General features: G+C 43.6%; 1 protein-coding gene across 1 annotated transcript in view; it reads left to right on the forward strand.

Annotated features, from left to right (window-relative positions):
* Positions 1–20,154, forward strand: part of wapl (cohesin release factor wings apart-like) — a 146,836-nt gene that overhangs the window by 17,003 nt on the left and 109,679 nt on the right. Inside the window, exons 5-7 of the mRNA XM_075690464.1 lie at positions 3,642–3,785; positions 10,855–10,991; positions 11,216–11,327. Coding sequence (XP_075546579.1) covers positions 3,642–3,785; positions 10,855–10,991; positions 11,216–11,327 — 393 coding nt within the window. The remainder of the gene's footprint in view (positions 1–3,641; positions 3,786–10,854; positions 10,992–11,215; positions 11,328–20,154) is intronic.

The following is a 20,154-nucleotide window of genomic DNA, read 5'->3' on the forward strand; positions in this document are numbered from 1 at the left end:
TGAGGCATCTACCTAATGTTTTGTGCGTGCAGACAAGTCGTTCATGTAGCATTCGACAGATGGTAAGCGCGATAATTATTAGCTAGCCTTGGCACACGACATATCGCTGCGGCAAGTTCAGGGTGCGATCATTACACGGGAAATAAAAAAATCGAATTTTGACGACAAAATTTAGGGGTGCGATCATTATGCGAGTAAATACGGTAGTTCTCCTCCTTCACGTCCTATGACACAGAGTGTCCGTGAGTGGCGCGCTCGAAAGGGGTGTTTCAAAACATCGATAGCGGGCAGCCATCTTTGCTTTCTATTTTGACGATCGCGAAAACTTAGGAGTGCATTTAAAAACCACCACCGGAGGGGGGGGGAAGCGAACTGCTTACGAAACAAAAGAATAGTTCTCCTTCTTCATGTCCGATAGCACTTTGTGTCCGTGAGTGGCGCGGAAGGTCTCGAAAGTGGCATTTCAAACCATCGTTAGCTGGCTCAATGGGCACGGTACGGAAAGAATTAAGCTGTCACAGGACAGATATGACTCTGAGCAACGTCTAAATGTACTCACCACTGCAGCGACTTTACAATAAGAAAGATGTTTTACTAATGGTAATGGCGTCAAACTTGTTTCAGGTTGCTTAATGGTATGGTCCCAACTTGACGGCCAGGGTGAAAATACCAGGTGTTGTAGCTATCACACTGTAAAGTCCGCAAACGGTGGGTTTTGTCCTGCAAAAGGTTGCAACAGATGTATCGTGCCACCTTGCAAACCTCAAAAATTGAATGGTGCCTTTGAACAATCTGGCTCTCTACTATATTGTAGAAAATAATGAGGAAAAGGAAAAATGAAAGCAGATGGAAAAATAGCTTGTTGCTGGTGGGAGCCGAACCCACAACCTCTGCATTACACATGCGTTGCAATGCCAATTGTGCTACGGCGATGGCCATAAATGCATCCACTCTCTTGGATATTTATGTGTACTAGATCTAGCCCTGGGAACTAGCTAACACTCCCGATCAAGCACACATAAATACCTTGCTGGCTAACCTTCCTGGACTATATGTAGTACACATAAATACTCAAAGTAGTGAACGAATTGATGGTCATTGCTGTAGCAGAACCGGTAGTGCAATGCACCCGTAATGAGGAGGTTGTAGGCTCAGCGGCCACTGGCGATTATTTTTGCACCTTCATTTTCCCTGTTCTCATTACTTTCTACATTTAAATTTCAAACTCAGCTAATTACCCTTACGCTTTCCTTGGCTTCATTGCCTTTTGGCTTCATATGGCCGTGATTACCAAAAATCGATCCCCTCGGTTCTCCTTTTTGTCATTATTTATTATATTGCATTACAGGAAGTCTATTGGTAGCAGACATTAACAGCTCATGGCATGCTCAATGGACACATGGGCATGCAACAGCTTTTACAGTTTTCAGGCATAACACAGATTGAACAAAACACTGTTCGTGGCATTTTAATGTTTATTGCAGTGACGCTTGCAGTAGCTGTGATGGAACAGTTGCACCAGTGGCACCAAATTGTGTCAAGAGGGGTGTTTCGCGCAATCCTGCTCGAAAATGGCATTATAGTGGAAAATTGCACTGAGCCTGTGCCAAGGGAAGCATAAGAACGAAAGCCTCATTTCATTGATAGTGCCTCGCTGGTAAACTTAAAGCACCCTATCATTATCATCCTTGAAATTGATAGAGCAGCCGTAGCTGTGGATATAGCCAATGCCATCAGTCCTCGATACACTGTTTTGTGCTTTTGTTGCATTTCTCTTAAGTGGAGCTTCCATTGTATTGCCGCTATGTGGTTTCATGTCTTGTTGCTTGTGCTGTTTGTGCTGAAGTTTGGTATTCGTGATATTAGCATGGTATGGAGCACAAGGAGGATGTTGGATCAAAGGAAGCTTTGGATAACATCTGGTCTCAAGTCGTTTTGGTGTAGTTGTTGACAGTGATGCTTTAGAAATATTTCGTAATATGCATACTCAACCACTGAGACATAATTTGCTCATTAGCCTGCACGATCAGAAAAGCAGATTCCGCGATTGTAACTTAAACAGGTTTCACATGTTCTACTGCATAGTGGTGCAGGAGAAGTTGTGCACGTTAGCAGTAAAGAAACCTGTGGATGTCATTACTCTGAATTCTATTTATTCACGCATGTCTTGCTTGGTCTTGTTGACATGTTTTAATTCTGAGATCTTTATTGTTTTTTTCTTCGCTCACTCGAAGCACACCAAATGCACAAAACCTGTCGCAAATCGAAATGGTAGAAGCGACTTTATACCACAATATACGTGCAGGGAAAGTAATTCTATTAAAAATTTAAAGAAGTTTGGCCTTTCTCTTTTCCTGAATACATTATTGATGGGCATAAAGCTGGCTCCAATAGTATATTTATTGACTACTTCAATATTATATTGAGAAAATATCTGCAGTATAGATGTACACTGGACACTGGCAAAAGTGCTTGTCATTGTCCCCAATCATTTCTCTGCCTGCGCCAAAACCTGCGCCAAAAGAGCAACTAGCTGTTCCATCATTGCAGTAGATGTTCACCAGTGGGTGGACAGAGGGTGCTTGTGTACCAGTTGCTGTTGTGTGACGATGTGCACTACAACCAATGCTTCAGCTAAGCTGACCACAGCACATGCCGGTAGTTTTTGAAAACTTTGATAATTTTCATTTTTGAAAGAGGCACTTTTTGAGGCAGCATCAACTGAACTGTCTGCCCAAATTTATGGCCAGGTATAGCAGGCGAGCACTTGTTGTCAATTACTAAAACTCTAAAAGGCTTGGGTTTCTTTTTGCCGCAGCCTACTTCCTGTTCGAACTTTGCTTTTCCCTAGCCACAGTCATTGAAAGCAGGTTGTAGCTTAATGTCAAGCCAAAACTCTGTTTTGGTATTCAAACTCTGCCTTTTTTTTTTTTGAGAAACTGTCTTTTAATATGTCTGACAAATGCCTATTCCTGTGCACAACGCTCATTCTCTTGTTGCAGTGGTTTCTAGTTTAGGCAACTCACAATGTTAGCAGCCAAATGATATTTCAATGATAATTCTGTGCATTCTTGAAATATTAAAACTGAAATTATTATTTGAGCAAAATGGTTAAACATTTTCAGTGAGCTAACAATATATAAGAATTAGCTAGCATAATAACTGGTAAAGAATATATATATATATATATAACTAGTAGTACCCGCCGCGGTGGCTTAGTGACTGTGGTGGAGGTCGCGGGATCGAATCCCGGCCACAGTGGCTTCATTTCGATGGGAGAGAAATGCAAAAATGCCTGCAACCCAGGCGTTGGGGGCACGTTAAAGATCCCCTGGTGGTCAAAATTAATCCGGAGACCTCTGCTAAGGCATGCCACGTAATCAAATTGTAGTTTTGGTACATAAAACCCCAGAATTCAGTCAATTTTTTAGTGGTGGCAAGTAAAGGCTGACACACGTTGACTTTTAATACTGCATAGAATTTAAATTATCGCAGAATTAGATATATTGACTATATTTTGTGCAAGCATTCATCAAACAATCTTGTAGAAATGAATTCTTTTAATGAATTGCATAAATTCTATTTTACAACTGAATTTGTTTCTTGATGTGGGGAAAATAAGGTGTTCATATAATTTTCAGGCTATACAAGATCGAAACAAGCTTGCTGAGGAATTCGATGAAGCCACGTTCAGTGACAGTGCTCTAACGAGAGAAGTACATCAACCATCACGGCCATGGAAAGATGCTGTAACATCTGTGAAGTGCCCTCGCAAGGCTCGTGAGGTGAGAGTTCTTGTAATTTCTTCTTGGTAAAAGAAATTTAGAGTAAAGGATTATGCTAAGGAGTGAAATAAATGAACTTCATGGTTATAAGTAATCTGTGCAGCATGCTTTCAAACTAATTTGGGTACCTATGCAGCTGTTTGCCATACTTGACGATCAACATTTCTGTAATGACTGTGTGCAGTTAAGTCTTGATAAAACTAAGTTTCAAAAATCAGCACTTCATTACATAGAATTTCTTGTTATATTGAAGTATCATATATTGGTGCAAAGACATGCTGCCTGTGTAAGGGGTGGGGGGGGGAGCCTGCATTCTTGCATCGTATGTACGTCGCTTTCCGAAGTTGGCACCTACCGCTTTGCAGGTGCTGTGCATGTTTCTGCAGTAAGCTTTCACCACTTTCGCACAACCTGAGATGTGCATATAAGAGTGCCGTTGACTAAAACATGCATTTCGTATAACCTTGATAGCATTTTATTGTGCAGCCTTGCATGTGACGTGACGTCTGAATGCGCATCCAATAATGGCTCTGACTTCTAACACGATTGTGATTCGTCCACAAACAACCACATGTAATTAAACCATTTTGCCACTGGCACCCACAGTATAGTTCTGCTTTATTGCCTTGCTCTGTCTTTGGAACAGTGATGAAATTTCATTACATTGAAGCTGCGGATAAGTACAGTTTATTACTGTACCGTATTTACACGATTGTAAGTCGACCCCTTTTTTAAAATTTGAAAGTCTGAAGTTGGGGGGTTGACTTACAATCAAAACCAAAACATGGCCCGCCAAAAAAAAAGCGATACCAACAAGAGCTACAACGTAGTTAAAATTTTATGTTTGCTCTATGGCCCTACCCGTATCTTTTCGCTATCCCGCGTGTTTGTTCGCTTTTCGGAAGGGTTTTTCAACATTTTTGAGAGTCTTACAGTGCATGCAACACTCATGGGGGGGGTGTCGATAGTTGATGGAAGCGTCGCTGTTCCCATTTGCAGCGGCACCCTCAGAACGGTGGCGCTTGCGGGGAGTATCGGTAGTTCATGGAAGAGCAGACACCGCTCGCGTGTTTCTCTTTCTCTGTTTAAAGGCATTGGTATTGGTTTGACCAACTTTTTGACGCGCTCCACTTGACTGCCGGCTACGTGCTACTTCTATGCTTCCCCACTCGTCATGAGTGCTGCAGGCCCACTAATCTTTCGGCACTCGTTCACAGCAGCGTTCAAGAGAGCTGCCATCCTTTACGCCGAAGAAACAAATCACTGTGCAGCGGGCCACAATTTCGATGTTTCTAAACGGGTGGTGCGAGAGTGGCGACTGCAGCGAAGCGAAATTTTCACCCTGTGGCGGCAAGTGAGAAATTTCCCACGTGCCGAAGTCTGGACGCTTTCCGGAGCTGTAGGCTAAGCTTGCGGCGTACGTCGCTGAAATGCGTGATCGGTCCCTGCCATTGAAGTGCGACGTGGTCATGAAACAAGCCCGGACCTTCGCCTTAATTTTAAGGTTCTGCTCCGCCGTGAGTACGACGAGTGGCTGGCGGCAGAAGACTGCGAAATTACGCCAACCGGACCTGTCAAAAGAGCCTCCCTGACGGCTGCGTGTGGTTGGGTGCATTTGGCGTGGGCTGCTGTTCTGCAAGATGTCCTGGTGCGGTCGTTTGCCAAATTTGAAATTTCCCTGGACCACGACGCGCTGTGGGACCGCAGCAACGATGACGATGGCAGCGCTAGTGAAGACGAGTAGTCCAGTGACCATGTCGGCTACTAAAAAATTTTCGTTATTAAATGTGCCCTCGGGGTTTTTTTTTTTTTTTTTTCCTGTCAAGCGATATGGGGGGGTCGACTTACAATCGTGTAAATACGGTACTTATTCCAATATAAGGCAAGGTTTTTTCTCGGAATCCTTAGCCTTGAAGTCGCCTGATTCACTTGCAACAGCAACTGAATCTATCAGCCTTGAAGACTGATAGATTCAGTTGCTGTTGCAATATGGTGGCAGCAGTGCCACATTTAGGGCAATCCAGTTTTTAGAGGGCAGCTCGAATTGTAGCAACTAATAAACATTGGCAGGTGTGGTAGTACCGTATTTTTGTGCTATAACCCACACCACCAATTAGAAGAAAAGTTTGGCAGCATGTTACACTCCTGTAACACGTGAAGGCGAAAGCCTGCTGCACACTTGGTAATGCATTAAGCTATACGATCGGAAGGGTCAGACTTCTTGCAAGACCTAACGAGTCAGTGTGAAGCACACATGTGGCGCTTAGGTCGACCTCCTCAACGACACAGGCAACCACTTAATGCAATGCCTAAAGGTGCAGCATGCTTGTTGATAGTAAGTGTTAGAAATGTGTAACACAAGCCGAACACAATTATGTCGCATCCTCTCAGCAGGGGAAAGCAGTACTTGCGGTCGAATGCCTTGCTTCCGCCGCTTCGCATGTCGCACCTCGTTTCTCGCTTGACTAGCATCCTCGGACATAGCGTACTTCCGGGGCCTACCACGCAATTCACTAAGCCCTGGGTGAGTGTCCTCCCTCATGGTCTCTCTCGCTTCGCACTCGACTGTCACCACAACCGCCGCCGCATGACGTCAGCGACGCAACACTTGTTTCTTTGTCCGCACGCCACTCACTCGGAGACGGTCATGTGGTTTTTTTTTGTACCGCTCAAGTAGCCAGTGCATTTCTTTTTTCAAGGCCATCACACAATGAGCCACTTTAGGCTTTTGCCTTAAAATTTTAATACTAAATTTAACAGTAAATTTGACAGAACCCACCCTTTGTGGTGTAGCTTCACTGCAGTGTGGCGTACTCTGCCGTGAAGTCACACCACAAGGCAAAATTTGCATTTAACCTGACCCGATTATTTCAATTATTCTGGGGGCTTCGATTATTCGGTATTTAGGACAATCTCTGCAGATTCTGAATAATCCATTGGCCACTCTATATCGCCTTATACAGTTAAACCTCAATATAAAGAAGTATATAATTTTTTATAACTTTTTGTCCATAGAACACCATGTATTTTGAACATCAATATACCGAAGTGTGTTTATACATTATTTAAGTATAATGAAATTTTACTGTCACAGCAAGGGACTGCAGAGACAATAAATGGAAACTTTCGCAGCAGGTGCAGATAGTCAAATGATTGAATTACAAGTGGCTGCTAAATTGAGCGACACACGACCAAGAGCGACTGACTGCTGAGGTGAAGATATCATTAACATAGCATGAAACTGCATCTCTCGTTGCCAACTCTCAAATTTACATACAGTAATCCCTCGTTATAAAGAAGTCAGCAGGATGGCGAAAAAATTTGTTACAGCGGTCGTTTGATATAAGCGACCACTCGAGAAAAGCTAAAGCAGTCGAGTTCTAATTGTGCCACAACTATGAGGAAGTCAAATACAATGTATTCAGTGAAGCAAAACTTTATTCACGTGCAAAAAAAGCAGTGAGCTTTGCCTGTTTCAAGTTCTTACCGGGTGCAAGCAACCCCTGCTCTAATTTGACCAAGCATTGAACGAGGCCGTTGTTGCCGCCCATGCATTCGACCTTACTTCGCAGCAGACGTAGGTACTCCCGCGTCTGCACCATAGTTCATATTTCACGTGGCTTTTCATCTGCCGGCTTTTCGTCCTCGTCGGGGCCACCAACAGTGTCAATTAGTATCTCCGCTTCCGTCACTGGGTCGACCACGGGAGCAGCAGCGTCGGCCAACACGAATGTCTCGAAGTGGTCAGCAATTTTATGAACAGCCTCGTACAGATTGCTGCAATTCCGGTCATTGTCAGGCTGGTCATCGTCAAGGTTGCCGACGACGGCGCAGGTAGAGCAGGCGTGCGCAAAGCAGTTGGCAACCTTCTAAGGTGCGAGCTTTTTCCCTGAAAAGTTCGGCAAATAGATAGCACCAAGCAAATCAATGTTGTACCTCTTGCTGACGTCATACGCTGTGAGCATGCACTGTAAAAGAGCCTTGCAGTACTGTGGTTGTGTTTGCAGGCAAAAATTTCATAGTGATTGCCTTGATGTTGTCGATCTTCTCGTGGCTCGGACAATTGTTAGTTATGAAAAGCACTTGCCGATTCTTTGTGTCAAACTGTCTGTCCAGAAGGTGCATGTAGTCTTCAAAAATAGCAGCAGTCATCCATGCTCACTTGTTACTTCTGTAGATGCATTCCTTGGGAGTAGTTGCATTTCGGAAGCACCATGGCTTCTCAGCCTTCCCCAGTATTAACAAGGGAAGCTTGTCCTCACCTGTTACATTGGCACCAAACAGCACCCAGACTGCTCCTTGCTCTGTTTTCCTCCGGATGAGTATCCGCCAGCTGTAGTGAATGTGTGATTCGGTAGCATCTTGTGGAAAAATGCAGCCTCATCTAGGTTGCAGATGTCTTTGTCTTCATATTTTTCAAGTAGAGCTTGGAGCTGATGTTGGAGCCATACGTCTGTGTCATGGTTCACGACTGCACTTTCACCAACAACCAACTTCAAGGTCACGTCGTGTCATTTCTTGAACCGCTCAAGCCAGCTATTGCAGCATTTGAAATCTTTATGGCCCATTCGGAGAGCAAGAGCTTTGGCTTTTGCAGTAAGTGCAGGTCCATGTACAGGGAGAGTTGCACTCCTAACATTCTTCAGCCACTATAGAAGTACACCTTCCACTTCGGGGTATTTCGAACCACGATTCCTCTTTCTCTTTGTCGAGAAGCTCTTTTCAAAGCCATCCAGAACAGCTTCCTTGTTTTTCAATACAGTTGGTAAAGTAGACGGTGGTATGCCAAATTCCTTCGCGATGTCAGTTTCTGCCAGTCGTCTTTTTCCACTTTTTCTATCAGCAGAACTTTCCGCTCCAAGCCGGACACTTTCGCCTGGAGACTGATTGAGCCATTTATCACTGTAGACCACAAAAGCACATGCGAGGCATGCCTAACGAAGCACTCCGAATAACACACATTCACATGGCCTGCAGCATGGATACGAACGCACGTGCCGTCGGCACCAAAGTGACTGAATGTGGCGGGCGACGCAGAAGGCAGAAGCTTATAAACGTCATCGGGGCACCTTGCTTTCCTTGTCAGTGCGCGCTGGTGATGGTGACGGTTGCAATGGCGGGCTTGGGATCAGCTTCACATGTAGCGGAAAAAATGCGATTGGACTTGTGGAGACCAAGAAACAGGAACCGCAGAAGGGCACCCGTTGATGGAAGATTGTGCTCGGGAGGGCAGCCCGGAAAAGGGCAGCTTTGGAGGAGCACGACGTTGAAACTGGCAGCAAGGAGGTGAGGAGTTGACATGAAGGCGAGTGAGAGGAGTGACTGGCGTCCAAACGGCTTGCAGACTGGAGAGTGAATGAGGAGGGGAAAGCAGTGGCCGCTTTTATAGCGGGGGGGGGGGGGGGGGAATCACTGAAGACTACAAGAGTATTGCGCTGGAAAGCACCGCAAATGCCGTGGCTCGAGTCTCAGGTTGTGTTTGTTGTGCTCAAAAAACGATTAGCCGCTCATTGTGGGTACGCAGCACGATCGTGAAAACTGAACGGTTTTGCAGTAGGGGCTTTGCATGATCACTAAGCAATTTTTTCCGGAGGTGTGCAGCTGTGAAGTTTGTAAAACGAGAGTTTTTCAGCACACCATTGTCAACGACACTGCTAATTCTACGGTTCGAGTGTCAGTGTTTGGGCACTGTCGCGTCTGCACCATTGACAAATGTCTAGGAACAAAATTCAATGACCCTACCACACATTTAGACCGTTTGTCAAATGTTCATGGCGTGAATTGAGCATGATCGGTTCGAGAAAATTGCTGGGGAAACACCAGCTTGTGTTGACCCGCCATGTTGACAGCCTAACTCACCGCTGGCGGCGCTTGGATTTTTCATGTTTTCGGCAAGTTATCGGTTGATTTTCACCGTCAAAAGTGCAACGAAGCTAGGGGCAGCGTTTTATTGTGATGCAGGGTGTTTATGCCGAGCAGCAAACAAGTTTCTAGGCCGCCCCAAAGTCGTCTTCCCGATTTGTTAACATAGCTCTTTGCGTCGAACATGGCCCTTATAATCGGAGGGACACTTCTTTTGTGCTTTTCGGCATGTTTCAGCGCCAGAAGTACTCTTTAGAGCAGTAAAACTTGCTCATCAAGTGAACCCTATGGAATGCTATGGCACAAGCCTGCCCGTGGTTTTTTACCAAGATTTTTTGACATCGCAAAGTGTCAGGAAAACTTTATTTTTGTGTGTATTATATCACGGGGGACACCAGCGATGCGAGTGCGACTGAGATTAACGGTTCAGACGCACTGCACCATGGAATTTGACAGCTTCCGTTCACTTCGCAGTAAACAGCTGGGAGCACTCGGCATTCGCTTGTACCTGTTACTAGGCAGTCATCAGTCGTGGGTTGGGTACTTTTGTGGCCTGTTCTATGCCTGTATGAGACTAATTCGTCAGTGGTATTAATTTGACACTGCATGTGCAAAAAAAGTCTTCGCTCGCCACTTCGCTAAGCGGGTCAAGCTCTTTGTGTGCTTCGAGTAATGCGGCTTAATATGCATGCGATTGGGTCAGGACCGGGAAGAACTTCTAATAAAGCGATATTTCGAGTAAAGCAATTTTGTTGTAACAACGAATTACTGTAAGTGTATGTTTTTCTCATTCAAATTTGCTTTTTCCAATTTCTCGATAATTTGGAAAATTTTTCGGCCCCTTCCATGTAAGAAAAATCCGTCCGCACCTCTACTTATTTGTATAAAACATCGAATTTCAATATAACAGAGCAAATTGCCTTTACCAACTTTGTTATATCAAGGTTTAACTGTATTAGTGCGTGTACATAAGTTCTTTTTCTCGGGTTCCCCAACTGCACCCTCGCCTTATAATCGAATAAATGCGGTATTGAGTCTAAAAATATGTAGAGTTCTATGGACATAAAGTTATGAAAAGTAAGACAATATTTTCTGTTGAGGATTTAATAGGTTCGTTACATTGAGGTTTAACTGTATATCTCATGCATATAACCACTGCATATGTATCTCAACTATGTCGTGTCTTCTTTTTTTTTTTTTTCTGTAGCTCTACACAGTGGTCCGCAATGTGAAAAAGGCCTATCAATGCCATGAGTCGGGAGAAACCCAAGAATTCAATGACGACATTGATTACCTACTGGAGGGAGTGCAGCCTGGCAATCCCATAGGAGCTAGATGTCTGAGGTAAAGCAGGATACATGGCTTCTAGTTGCAGTTGATTATAGTTAAGAGCTTTCAAGTGGTTGTAAACTCTGCCAAGTGTGAATGCACTTGGTGACAATTGCATGCAGGTTTTGTAGCAATTTGCCACGGATTTCAAGTTCCTGCACTTCCACCATTGTATTGCAGTTACTTAGTAAACTGGCTATGCTTTCAGGTCTATAGTCTTGTATGTGCTGTATTTGCAGTGTTGTTGGCCTGGCATCTAAGTGCATGGTTCCAGCATTCCGGATGCACCTACGAGCTCATGGAATTGTGTGCAAATTCTTCAGTGCCTTAACTGATGCCCCTTCTGATCCAGTGAGTTTCATTGTTTATTCTTTTTCCTTTTGCATGCTTATCAGGGAAGGTCAGAGTGAACTCCAGATTATTAATAAATTTTGGCACTGGGAAAGCAGTTAATGCAGGTGTTCAACATAAAGCGGACTAGTTGCAGTGATAACAGTAGGAAAATATGTTAGATGCACCGAGTCACAGTGCAGCATAACATTCGTTTGGCAGTTCTTTTACGTTAGGTTTGGACTGATTTGCACAAATTGTACTGAGTCAAAGTGTTTGCTGTTTTCACACTTGCTCGTCCTAATTGCAGGCAGCACTGTGCTCTGGAGCTTAGAGATACAAAGGCTTGATTTATTGCTATTGGAAGGCTTTTAGCATTTGTGCAAGGAAAAGTTGGCCTTTTTGATCATCGGATTTGACTTATTATAGACCCTATTACAGTTCCTGTTACAGTTACTTTTGAGAAGTGAGAAAAAATTTGGAGGACGCTTAAGTTTCGCCTTTAAGAGTGGAATGCGATAACATTCAAAGCTCCCTGACTGCTTCTCACACTTCCCGCCATCTGCAGCGTATGTAACCGTAATGCTTACCGGGAAACACTCGTGGCGAACACTATGCATGAAGGCGGGCTTTCTGGTAGAGACGCGGTCTCTTTCATGGGCCGCGATGCGGTGCAGGCGAGTGCCATCTGGAAGTGTTTCAAGGAAGTGGGCGTGCTGCTCCGTGGACTCTGAGATATGTGTGTGCCGGGGTGTGCAAATGATGGACGCCGTCTCCGGTCTATGCATTGTAGAAATGCTGGAAAATGGGTTTGTTCGCGTTTTTGTGTAACAGAATCATGTTTCCTTGTATAGTCACATTGCAATACAAGAGCTGTCATGTCTGTAAGTTGTGTGCAAGTTGTAGTTTACAATTTTCCCATGTATGAGAAATTGAGAAATTCAATTAGTTCAGTCAATTCCTTGCGTCACATGGAAGTCCTGGGTATGCGTGGTTTGAAAATCTTTTTGCCGAAATGAAGTCTGATGCCGGATGCGGGATGCCCACAATGACACCAGATTTTCTGCGACACGGGCTCCTTAACGCTCTCGCATTGAAACTTGCTCTTGTTTTGGTTCTGAAAAAGTAATGGTGGCTAGTGGTCTATGATTACCGTATAGTATGTACCATATTTACACGATTGTAAGTCGACTCGAATGTAAGTCGACCCCCCCATATCGCTTGACCGGAAAAAAAAAAAACCCGAAGGCGCATTCGATAACGAAAATTTATTAGTAGCTGACATGGTCACTGGACTACTCGTCTTCACTAATGCTGCCATCGTCATCGTTGTTGCGGTCCCACGGCGCGTCGTGGTCCAGCGAAATTTCAAATTTGGCAAACGACCGCACCAGGACATCTTGCAGAACAGCAGCCCACGCCAAATGCACCCAACCACACGCAGCCGTCAGGGAGGCTCTTTTGACAGGTCCGGTTGGCGTAATTTCGCAGTCTTCTGCCGCCAGCCACTCGTACTCACGGTGGAGCAGAACCTTAAAATTAAGGCGAAGGTCCGGGCTTGTTTCATGACCACGTCACACTTCACTGGCAGGGACCGATCACGCATTTCAGCGACGCTGCCGCAAGCTTAGCCTACAGCTCCGGAAAGCGTCCAGACTTCGGCACGTGGGAAATTTCTCGCTTGCCGCCACAGGGTGAAAATTTCGCTTCACTGCAGTCGCCACTCTCGCACCACCCGTTTAGAAACATCGAAATTGCGGCCCGCAGCGCAGTGATTTCTTTCTTCGGCGTAAAGGATGGCAGCCCTCTTGAACGCTGCTGTGAACGAGTGCCGAAAGATTAGTGGGCCTGCAGCACTCATGACGACTGGGGAAGCATAGAAGTAGCACGTAGCCGGCAGTCAAGTGGAGCGCGTCAAAAAGTTGGTCAAACCAATGCCAATGCCTTTAAACAGAGAAAGAGAAACCCGCGAATGGTGTCTGCTCTTCCATGAACTACCGATACTCCCCGCAAGCGCCGCCGTTCTAAGGGTGCCGCCGGAAATGGGAACAGCGGCGCTTCCATCAACTATCGACACCCCCCATGAGTGTTGCATACACTGTAAGACACTCAAAAATGTTGAAAAACCCTTCCGAAAAGCAAACAAACACGCGGGATAGCGAAAAGATACGGGTAGGACCATAGAGCAAACATAAAATTGTAACTACGTTGAAGCTCTCGTTGGTATCGCTTTTTTCTTGGCGGGGCCATGTTTTGGTTTCGATTGTAAGTCGACCCCTCAACTTCAGACTTTCAAATTTTAAAAAAGTGGTCGACTTACAATCGTGTAAATACGGTACACTCCCAAGGCTTGCTGCTTGGTAAAGTACAGACTTTTTTTTTTTCATGGGCACCGCCATATTGTGTAGGCAGTGGCATCTTCTATGAGCTGTCGTTACGCTGGCTTGGGCAAATGCACCCCGTGTTGTTGTACGCCAGGTATATGCTTGGTGGCAGTTGTTGATGTTTGTTTTAGGGCTTGCATGGTGTACTTAGCATGACACGGGGTCTTCTACATTAGAAACGATTCTGTGCAATGCATTGAAGTGATTTAACTTGGCATGGCCAGAGTTTCTGCTGCTGGTGAGGCAGGTGGAGCACGCAGTGCGATATGTGTTTTTGTGTTTAAGCCTACAATCAGCCTTGGAGATCAGTTGTGCATTTCTAAAAATTATTTTCACAAATGTGTCCTTACTGCAACATTCTGCCTGTAATTGTAAGATGTGGTTTAGCGGCAGTGAGTAGTTAAGAATTAGTATACATGAAGATCATAACAGGTGTGGGTAATGCTCTGCTATAGAATAAGTTCTGCTGCTTACTTAAACAAGCGTTCAAATTGTTATGTTTGGATACAGTGTGCAACTACCTCATTTTTGGGATTTAGTTTCCACCCACAAATAACATAGTTTTGGTTAGTACTAATAAGAGCATACCGTACAATGTGAATACCACTTGTCGAGGGATCGAGTGGCTGGCTGTGGACTGCGCAAACGTCGGATGCAAAAGGTAGCTGCTGGGTTATAGATCTGTTTGTCCTTGGCACATGGGCTGAGCAAGCAGCATGACCATGCGTGGCCTTACTGAGACATCACCCGTGGCTGCTTTTTCTTCTCTTTTCCCTCCCTCGAGAGACGGTGACCGAATCGACCGATTGAGCACTCTGGACAAGCATGATTCAAACTTTACAAACTACAATGGGATGAAAACTGATTTTTCTGTTAGTCTTGATCAGCTCGTCCTCTACGACGCACTCACCCGTTTTACGGAAATTATGTCCTCAGTAGCCATCACATTCTTTTTATGTGATCCCCTTTGGATATTACTGCTTTGCAGGGTAAAGAGGCAATCCCAAAGCACAAAGCTTATGTATCATGCATGTTTATCAACTGCAGTGATCGCTGTGTTGAGCCACAGCATCGGCCTCATACAGGAGGCTAGCACAGACATAGCCTAGTAGACTTGAAATGCATGAAAATGATGCCAGTGGCTGAAGCAAATATTCTATCACTGTTGGTGCTTAGATGTTTCAGGGTTTCATTGGGTTAGGTATACACGAGCAGTCTTATGTTGCAGTTCCCACGCCAAGTGATCACATAGTGAGATTTTCCAATTCACACTGGCATTTCACATATGCTGTTGCTCTTCGTTGAGTGGAAACCAATAAAGCCAAAATAGTTGACAACATGTACACACACTGTGGCTGGTGATGCATGTCGCATGTTTGCACAGCCCCCCCAAAAAATTTGCATACTGTAGTTACTGTTGCACCCAAAAACTACACAGTTTCCCCCTGATGATTTTGTACGAACTGGCATCATGTAAATTTTCTCACAGAACAAGCTTAAAAACCTCCAAATCGTTCTGCTGCATGCTATGGCAACACATTCAAGCAGGGCCATGCCAACTCACACGAGCCAGAAAGAAGGAAAGGCTCACCATGCGCTAATTGCCAGACCTTTCCTCCTCACCCAAGAAATGTCCTCACCTGATGAAACAGTCTTAAGGACTGTACAGTGAAACCTTAATACAGCAGAGTTGTACTTGTAGCAAAATAAACCATTGCTAATTTTGTTAAAACTAGGTTTCTAAATTTCAGTAGTGGAAGTAATTTTTTAGAATCTGAGGACAGTCCTGATGGCTGTTGTCGTGTCAATAAGCATTTATCAACAACACCCTGAAAGAAACTAGTGCAATAATTATGGGATCAAAAGAACTGGCATGTGTGGCAGCGATCACATCAATCACAAAGCTTCAATGTTTCAAACCTATTGATAGCAGCCGCTATCAGAAAGCGCCATGCATACATGTGTGAAGGTCACGGCCCATCATCAGCTGTACAACAAAAGGCCCACAACAAGAGACATTGGCCATTGTTAAAAAAAAAATAATTTTGACACTAACAAAAAACTGATACAGTCGAACCCGACTATATCGAACCCGTTTACATCGAATTATTCTATATATCGAACAATTTCTGGACACGATATAGTTACAATGAGTATATATCGCAAAAATTACGTTTACATCGAACAAAAATAGCAGCGACACCCGATATATCGAACGTCAAGCGGCGGAAAGTGCCCCCGGAAGTTGGCTTTCCCTCGCGGTGGCGGAGAAAACCCGGCTGCGCGGCTCCATCTAACCGCTCTCCCTACCGTGACCGCGCCCAACCACGCTGCCTCGGACGAGCCGTCGGCACCCCCCCTGCAAAAAATGATCCTGGCCCGCCCACAGCGCTTGCTCAGACAGCCAATCAGATGCTCTTGTGCCCTCGTCATGCAAGACGGGGAAAGTGCGACTTGTCTCGCTGCTTTTGTGTGCGCCTTGTAGGCCTTCTCCCGCAGTGTTGCCGTGATGAAGCGGAAGAATTTGCCTTTCGTCGTGAAGCTCGCAATCATAAATCGTGTCGAACGCGGTGAGAAGTCGGATGTTCCCTCAGAGCACAAGATTCCGAGGAGCACTCTCGGCGCAATCTTGAAGAATAAGGGGGAGATTAGGGCTAAAGCGTCCAAACTCGCGACCCGGTGCCCGTGGCGCCCGACCCGTACGCACGGCTGTGTACGAGTGTTTAATCTGAAATTGCTTCAGCCGTGCCGACTTCCGCGTGCGCGGTGATGACCGTAAATTCTGATGAATGCGACGAAGCCGTTGCCAGTGTTGCCAAAGTTTGGAGCGAACTGTCAGAATTTCCGGAAGCTGTTGACGAATCAACGGTGGATGAGTTCGTGAGCGCAAATGATGTGTCGCGACCACGGGAGAGCCCGAAAACGAAGACTACATTGCGAACATCGTACCGAGCACAAGTGAAAGTGGGCACAATGAGGAAAGCAACGATGGTCCTTGGCCCACATCCTCCGAAGTGATTGGTGCGCTCGCACTAGTCCGGTGCTTCTGCGCGAATGCGGAAAGTTGCGGCCTCAGCTGCTCCGACTCCTTAATGTGGAAAAGTGCGTGCGTCGCAGGCAGCGAAATTGCCAAAGCAGAAGAAAATGCAGGACTATTTCGTGCGAAACTAAGCTAGTTTAATCAATAAAGTGATTTTATAAATGGTATGTGCTTTTATGACATCCAATTATTTAGCAGGCTTATATCGAATTATGCTCTATATCGAACTGATAGGCGTTTTTTTGCGAGTTCGATATAGCCGGGTTCGACTGTAAACGAATGTGTGAATTCTAATGCTTTATGCTTTTTTTTTTCATCTCTGCTTTCCTCTTTTTTGTTTTGCATTGTCCAGATGCACAATTATTTAGCATTTTGTATCAAATCAAATCAAATCAGAGTTTATTTCAAATACATTCTGACAGATCATGTTTGCTGGTCAATCTAAGCACATCATGCTTGTTAGAAGACCAGGCAGCAGATGGTACAGTTTTCAATAGAGATATGAAGCATTATACAATTACCGTTCAAAATTATACAACTTCAAAGTAAATATTCTAACATACAAAGAATAAATACTAAGTTTTCCAGTCACGTAAGAATATGAATAAAAAATCACATATTACAATAAACAGTCGAATACCACTTCCTCACGTGTTTCATAATTTTACCTTTTGAGTTTATATCATAGTGTTGCATCAAGTTCATTAAAAATATGGGGGACATAATTTGTTTTCTTTCCATAGTTTGTTAACACCCTTGGCTTAAAATACCTTTCTGTATTTCGTAACGCAACATCTTTTTTTACCAATACTTTAACAGAGTTTGAATAATAATAGCGTGTTACAACCACATACTTAAATAGCTCCTGTGCGAAGTACTCTTAGAATATTATACTTTTCTTCTCTGTCTGATTATTCTACTCCGGTTCCATAAGTTATGCTATTGACAATTCTTTTGACTGCGCGATCAGTGGCTTGCTTTTTATAGTCAGAACATATACCATATAATGTTATACCATATGTAATTACTGATTCTGCTAATGCCTTATATATAGTAACATATAGGTTGATAGGCGTTTTTCCGCGCATCATGGCCGCGACAGCTCTTAGCTTTCCACAAACGTGTGTGGCATGGTTATTCCAGGTAAGATGCTGATCAAATAAAATTCCTAAATACTTAACCACACACTCAAACTGTAATGGTTGACAAATACATGCGTTGCGATGGGAGGTGTGCAAATATGCATTCATGTTAAATGAAAGCACATTATGTGGATTCCTGAAGCAGATTAGTTTAGTTTTTTGATGATTTATGAAAATTGAATTGTGTGCGAACCAGTCCACGATAACTGATATGTCCCTTTGGAAGATTTGACATTCTGAGTTATAGTCGCTCATTTGTAGCGCTATCGCAGTGTCATCAGCATAATGAAAAAGTTTTGATTTCAGTGGTAGAGGCCGAGATCTGAGACATATATATTAAAGAGTATTGGCCCTAGCAAGCTTCCTTGGGCACACCACACTTTATTAATTTGAAATTGCTGTAGCTATCATCTAGTTTAATGCATTGTAGTCGATCAGTAAAATAATTCAGCAAAAATTTATAGAAGGGACCTCTGAACCCTAGATTCTTTAGCTTGTTGAGTAATATCTTAAGTACTACCGTGTCAAAAGCCTTTGATAAGTTTAAAAATAGGGCTAAGACTACATTATTATTTTCTATTGATGCACTAATATAGTCAGATAATTCTTCTAGCAGAGTAATTGTGTTTTTGTTCTTTGTGAAACCAAACTGCACCATGTTATTCAGGGAATACTTTTCGCAGAATGATTGCATTAGAGGACCACATATTTTTCCATTATATGTGCTACTATGGACGATATCGCTATCGGTCTGTAATTTGCACAATCGTTCCTCTTTCCGTTTTTGTAGACAGGCCTTACAATTGAAATATTCAGTTTTTTGGGTATTATGCCTGTTTTGAAAATTCCGTTTAGAGTTTAAAAGTGCTTGTTTAAGCATGTGAAGTTAAAGTACAAATCTCGAGGGCGAATTTTATCAAACCGTGGTGATTTGAACTTTGCCATGCCTTGAATTATTGTCCAAAGATCAACTTCGGTCATCGCTGGAGATAAGCTGAGTGCGCGCATGTGCGTTACAGTTCGTATTCTAAATGTTGGCCTCTTCCTGTTTCTTTGAGCCTCTCTGTGGCAGCAATAAAAGTTTCATTAAATTTATTGTGCAGCATTTGTATGTTTTCATTTGGGAAATTTCTTTTTACGGTATCATCAACGCTAACTCGTTTGGATCTGCCCACTAATTTGTTTGCCCTAGTCCAAGTCTTTTTCACCTCCTTCTTGCATTCCGAAAATCGGCGCATCAAATATTTTATTTTTTCCAGGCGTAACTTAGCTGTCATTGCATTTCGTAAAGTTCAAAATTCCGTTCTGTGTTTTTCGTTGCCTGGTTCTTTTCTACACCTTTGCCAGGCTTTGTCCTTTTGAAAGCGCAACTCAATGATATCACTCGTAATACATTTCGTATTAGGACTTCTTTGCTTAATTGTTATGATTTTAGAAGACTTTACATATATCATCCTGAAAGTTTCAACAAATTTGGCATATAAACGGGCTTGGTCTAAAGGTAAAAGTGAAATCCAATCTGTGTTCTTTATGTACATGTTAACTTTTGCATTGTCTATAATTTGTTTTTTTGTTCTTACATCGCAATCCTCTGTGTCATTATCGGACATGACTACAAGTGATATAAAGTAATGATCTGCTAGTTTGACTTTAATTACGCCGCTTGCATAGCGCTGCTGTCTGAGCCGAATGGCAATATGATCAATGAAGGTTTTCATTATTCTTGAACCCAAGTATTCCTCTCTGGTGTATTCATTAATTACATTTATCAGTCCATGTTCTGCTAGTAAAATAAGATAATCTGTCACTGCTTTCCTTGACACTTGCATTATGTTAATATTCAAATCCCCTACCAGTATAAGCTGCTGCTCATTAATGTACTTCTTCAACAGAGAGTTTAGCTCCTCTAGAAACAAATCTGTGTTCATTTTGGGAGGCCTGTATATCGCACATACGGTGTAGGTCACATCTACTTAGGGTGACAACAATAACTTCTACATAATCCAAAGCTACTTCGAGCCTATTAAAAACCCAGTTATCTTTCACAAATAAAAGGACTCTTCTCTTCCTCTTTGATTTTCTCGGCATAAAGCAATCTGGGAGTGACCCCTGAGCCTGTATCTACCTTGTTCACTTGCATTCAGATTAATCTTGGTGATCACAGTTACATTGATGGTTAAAGAGTCTCGTGTGTAAGTATGCAAATAATTGATCCCAATTCTTCTTTATGGTGCGCACATTTATGTGTACTAAGCCAAGTTCTCATTTTATTTTGTTATCAG

Source organism: Dermacentor variabilis, chromosome 1, assembly GCF_050947875.1.
Source record: "Dermacentor variabilis isolate Ectoservices chromosome 1, ASM5094787v1, whole genome shotgun sequence".
NCBI lineage: Eukaryota > Metazoa > Arthropoda > Arachnida > Ixodida > Ixodidae > Dermacentor > Dermacentor variabilis.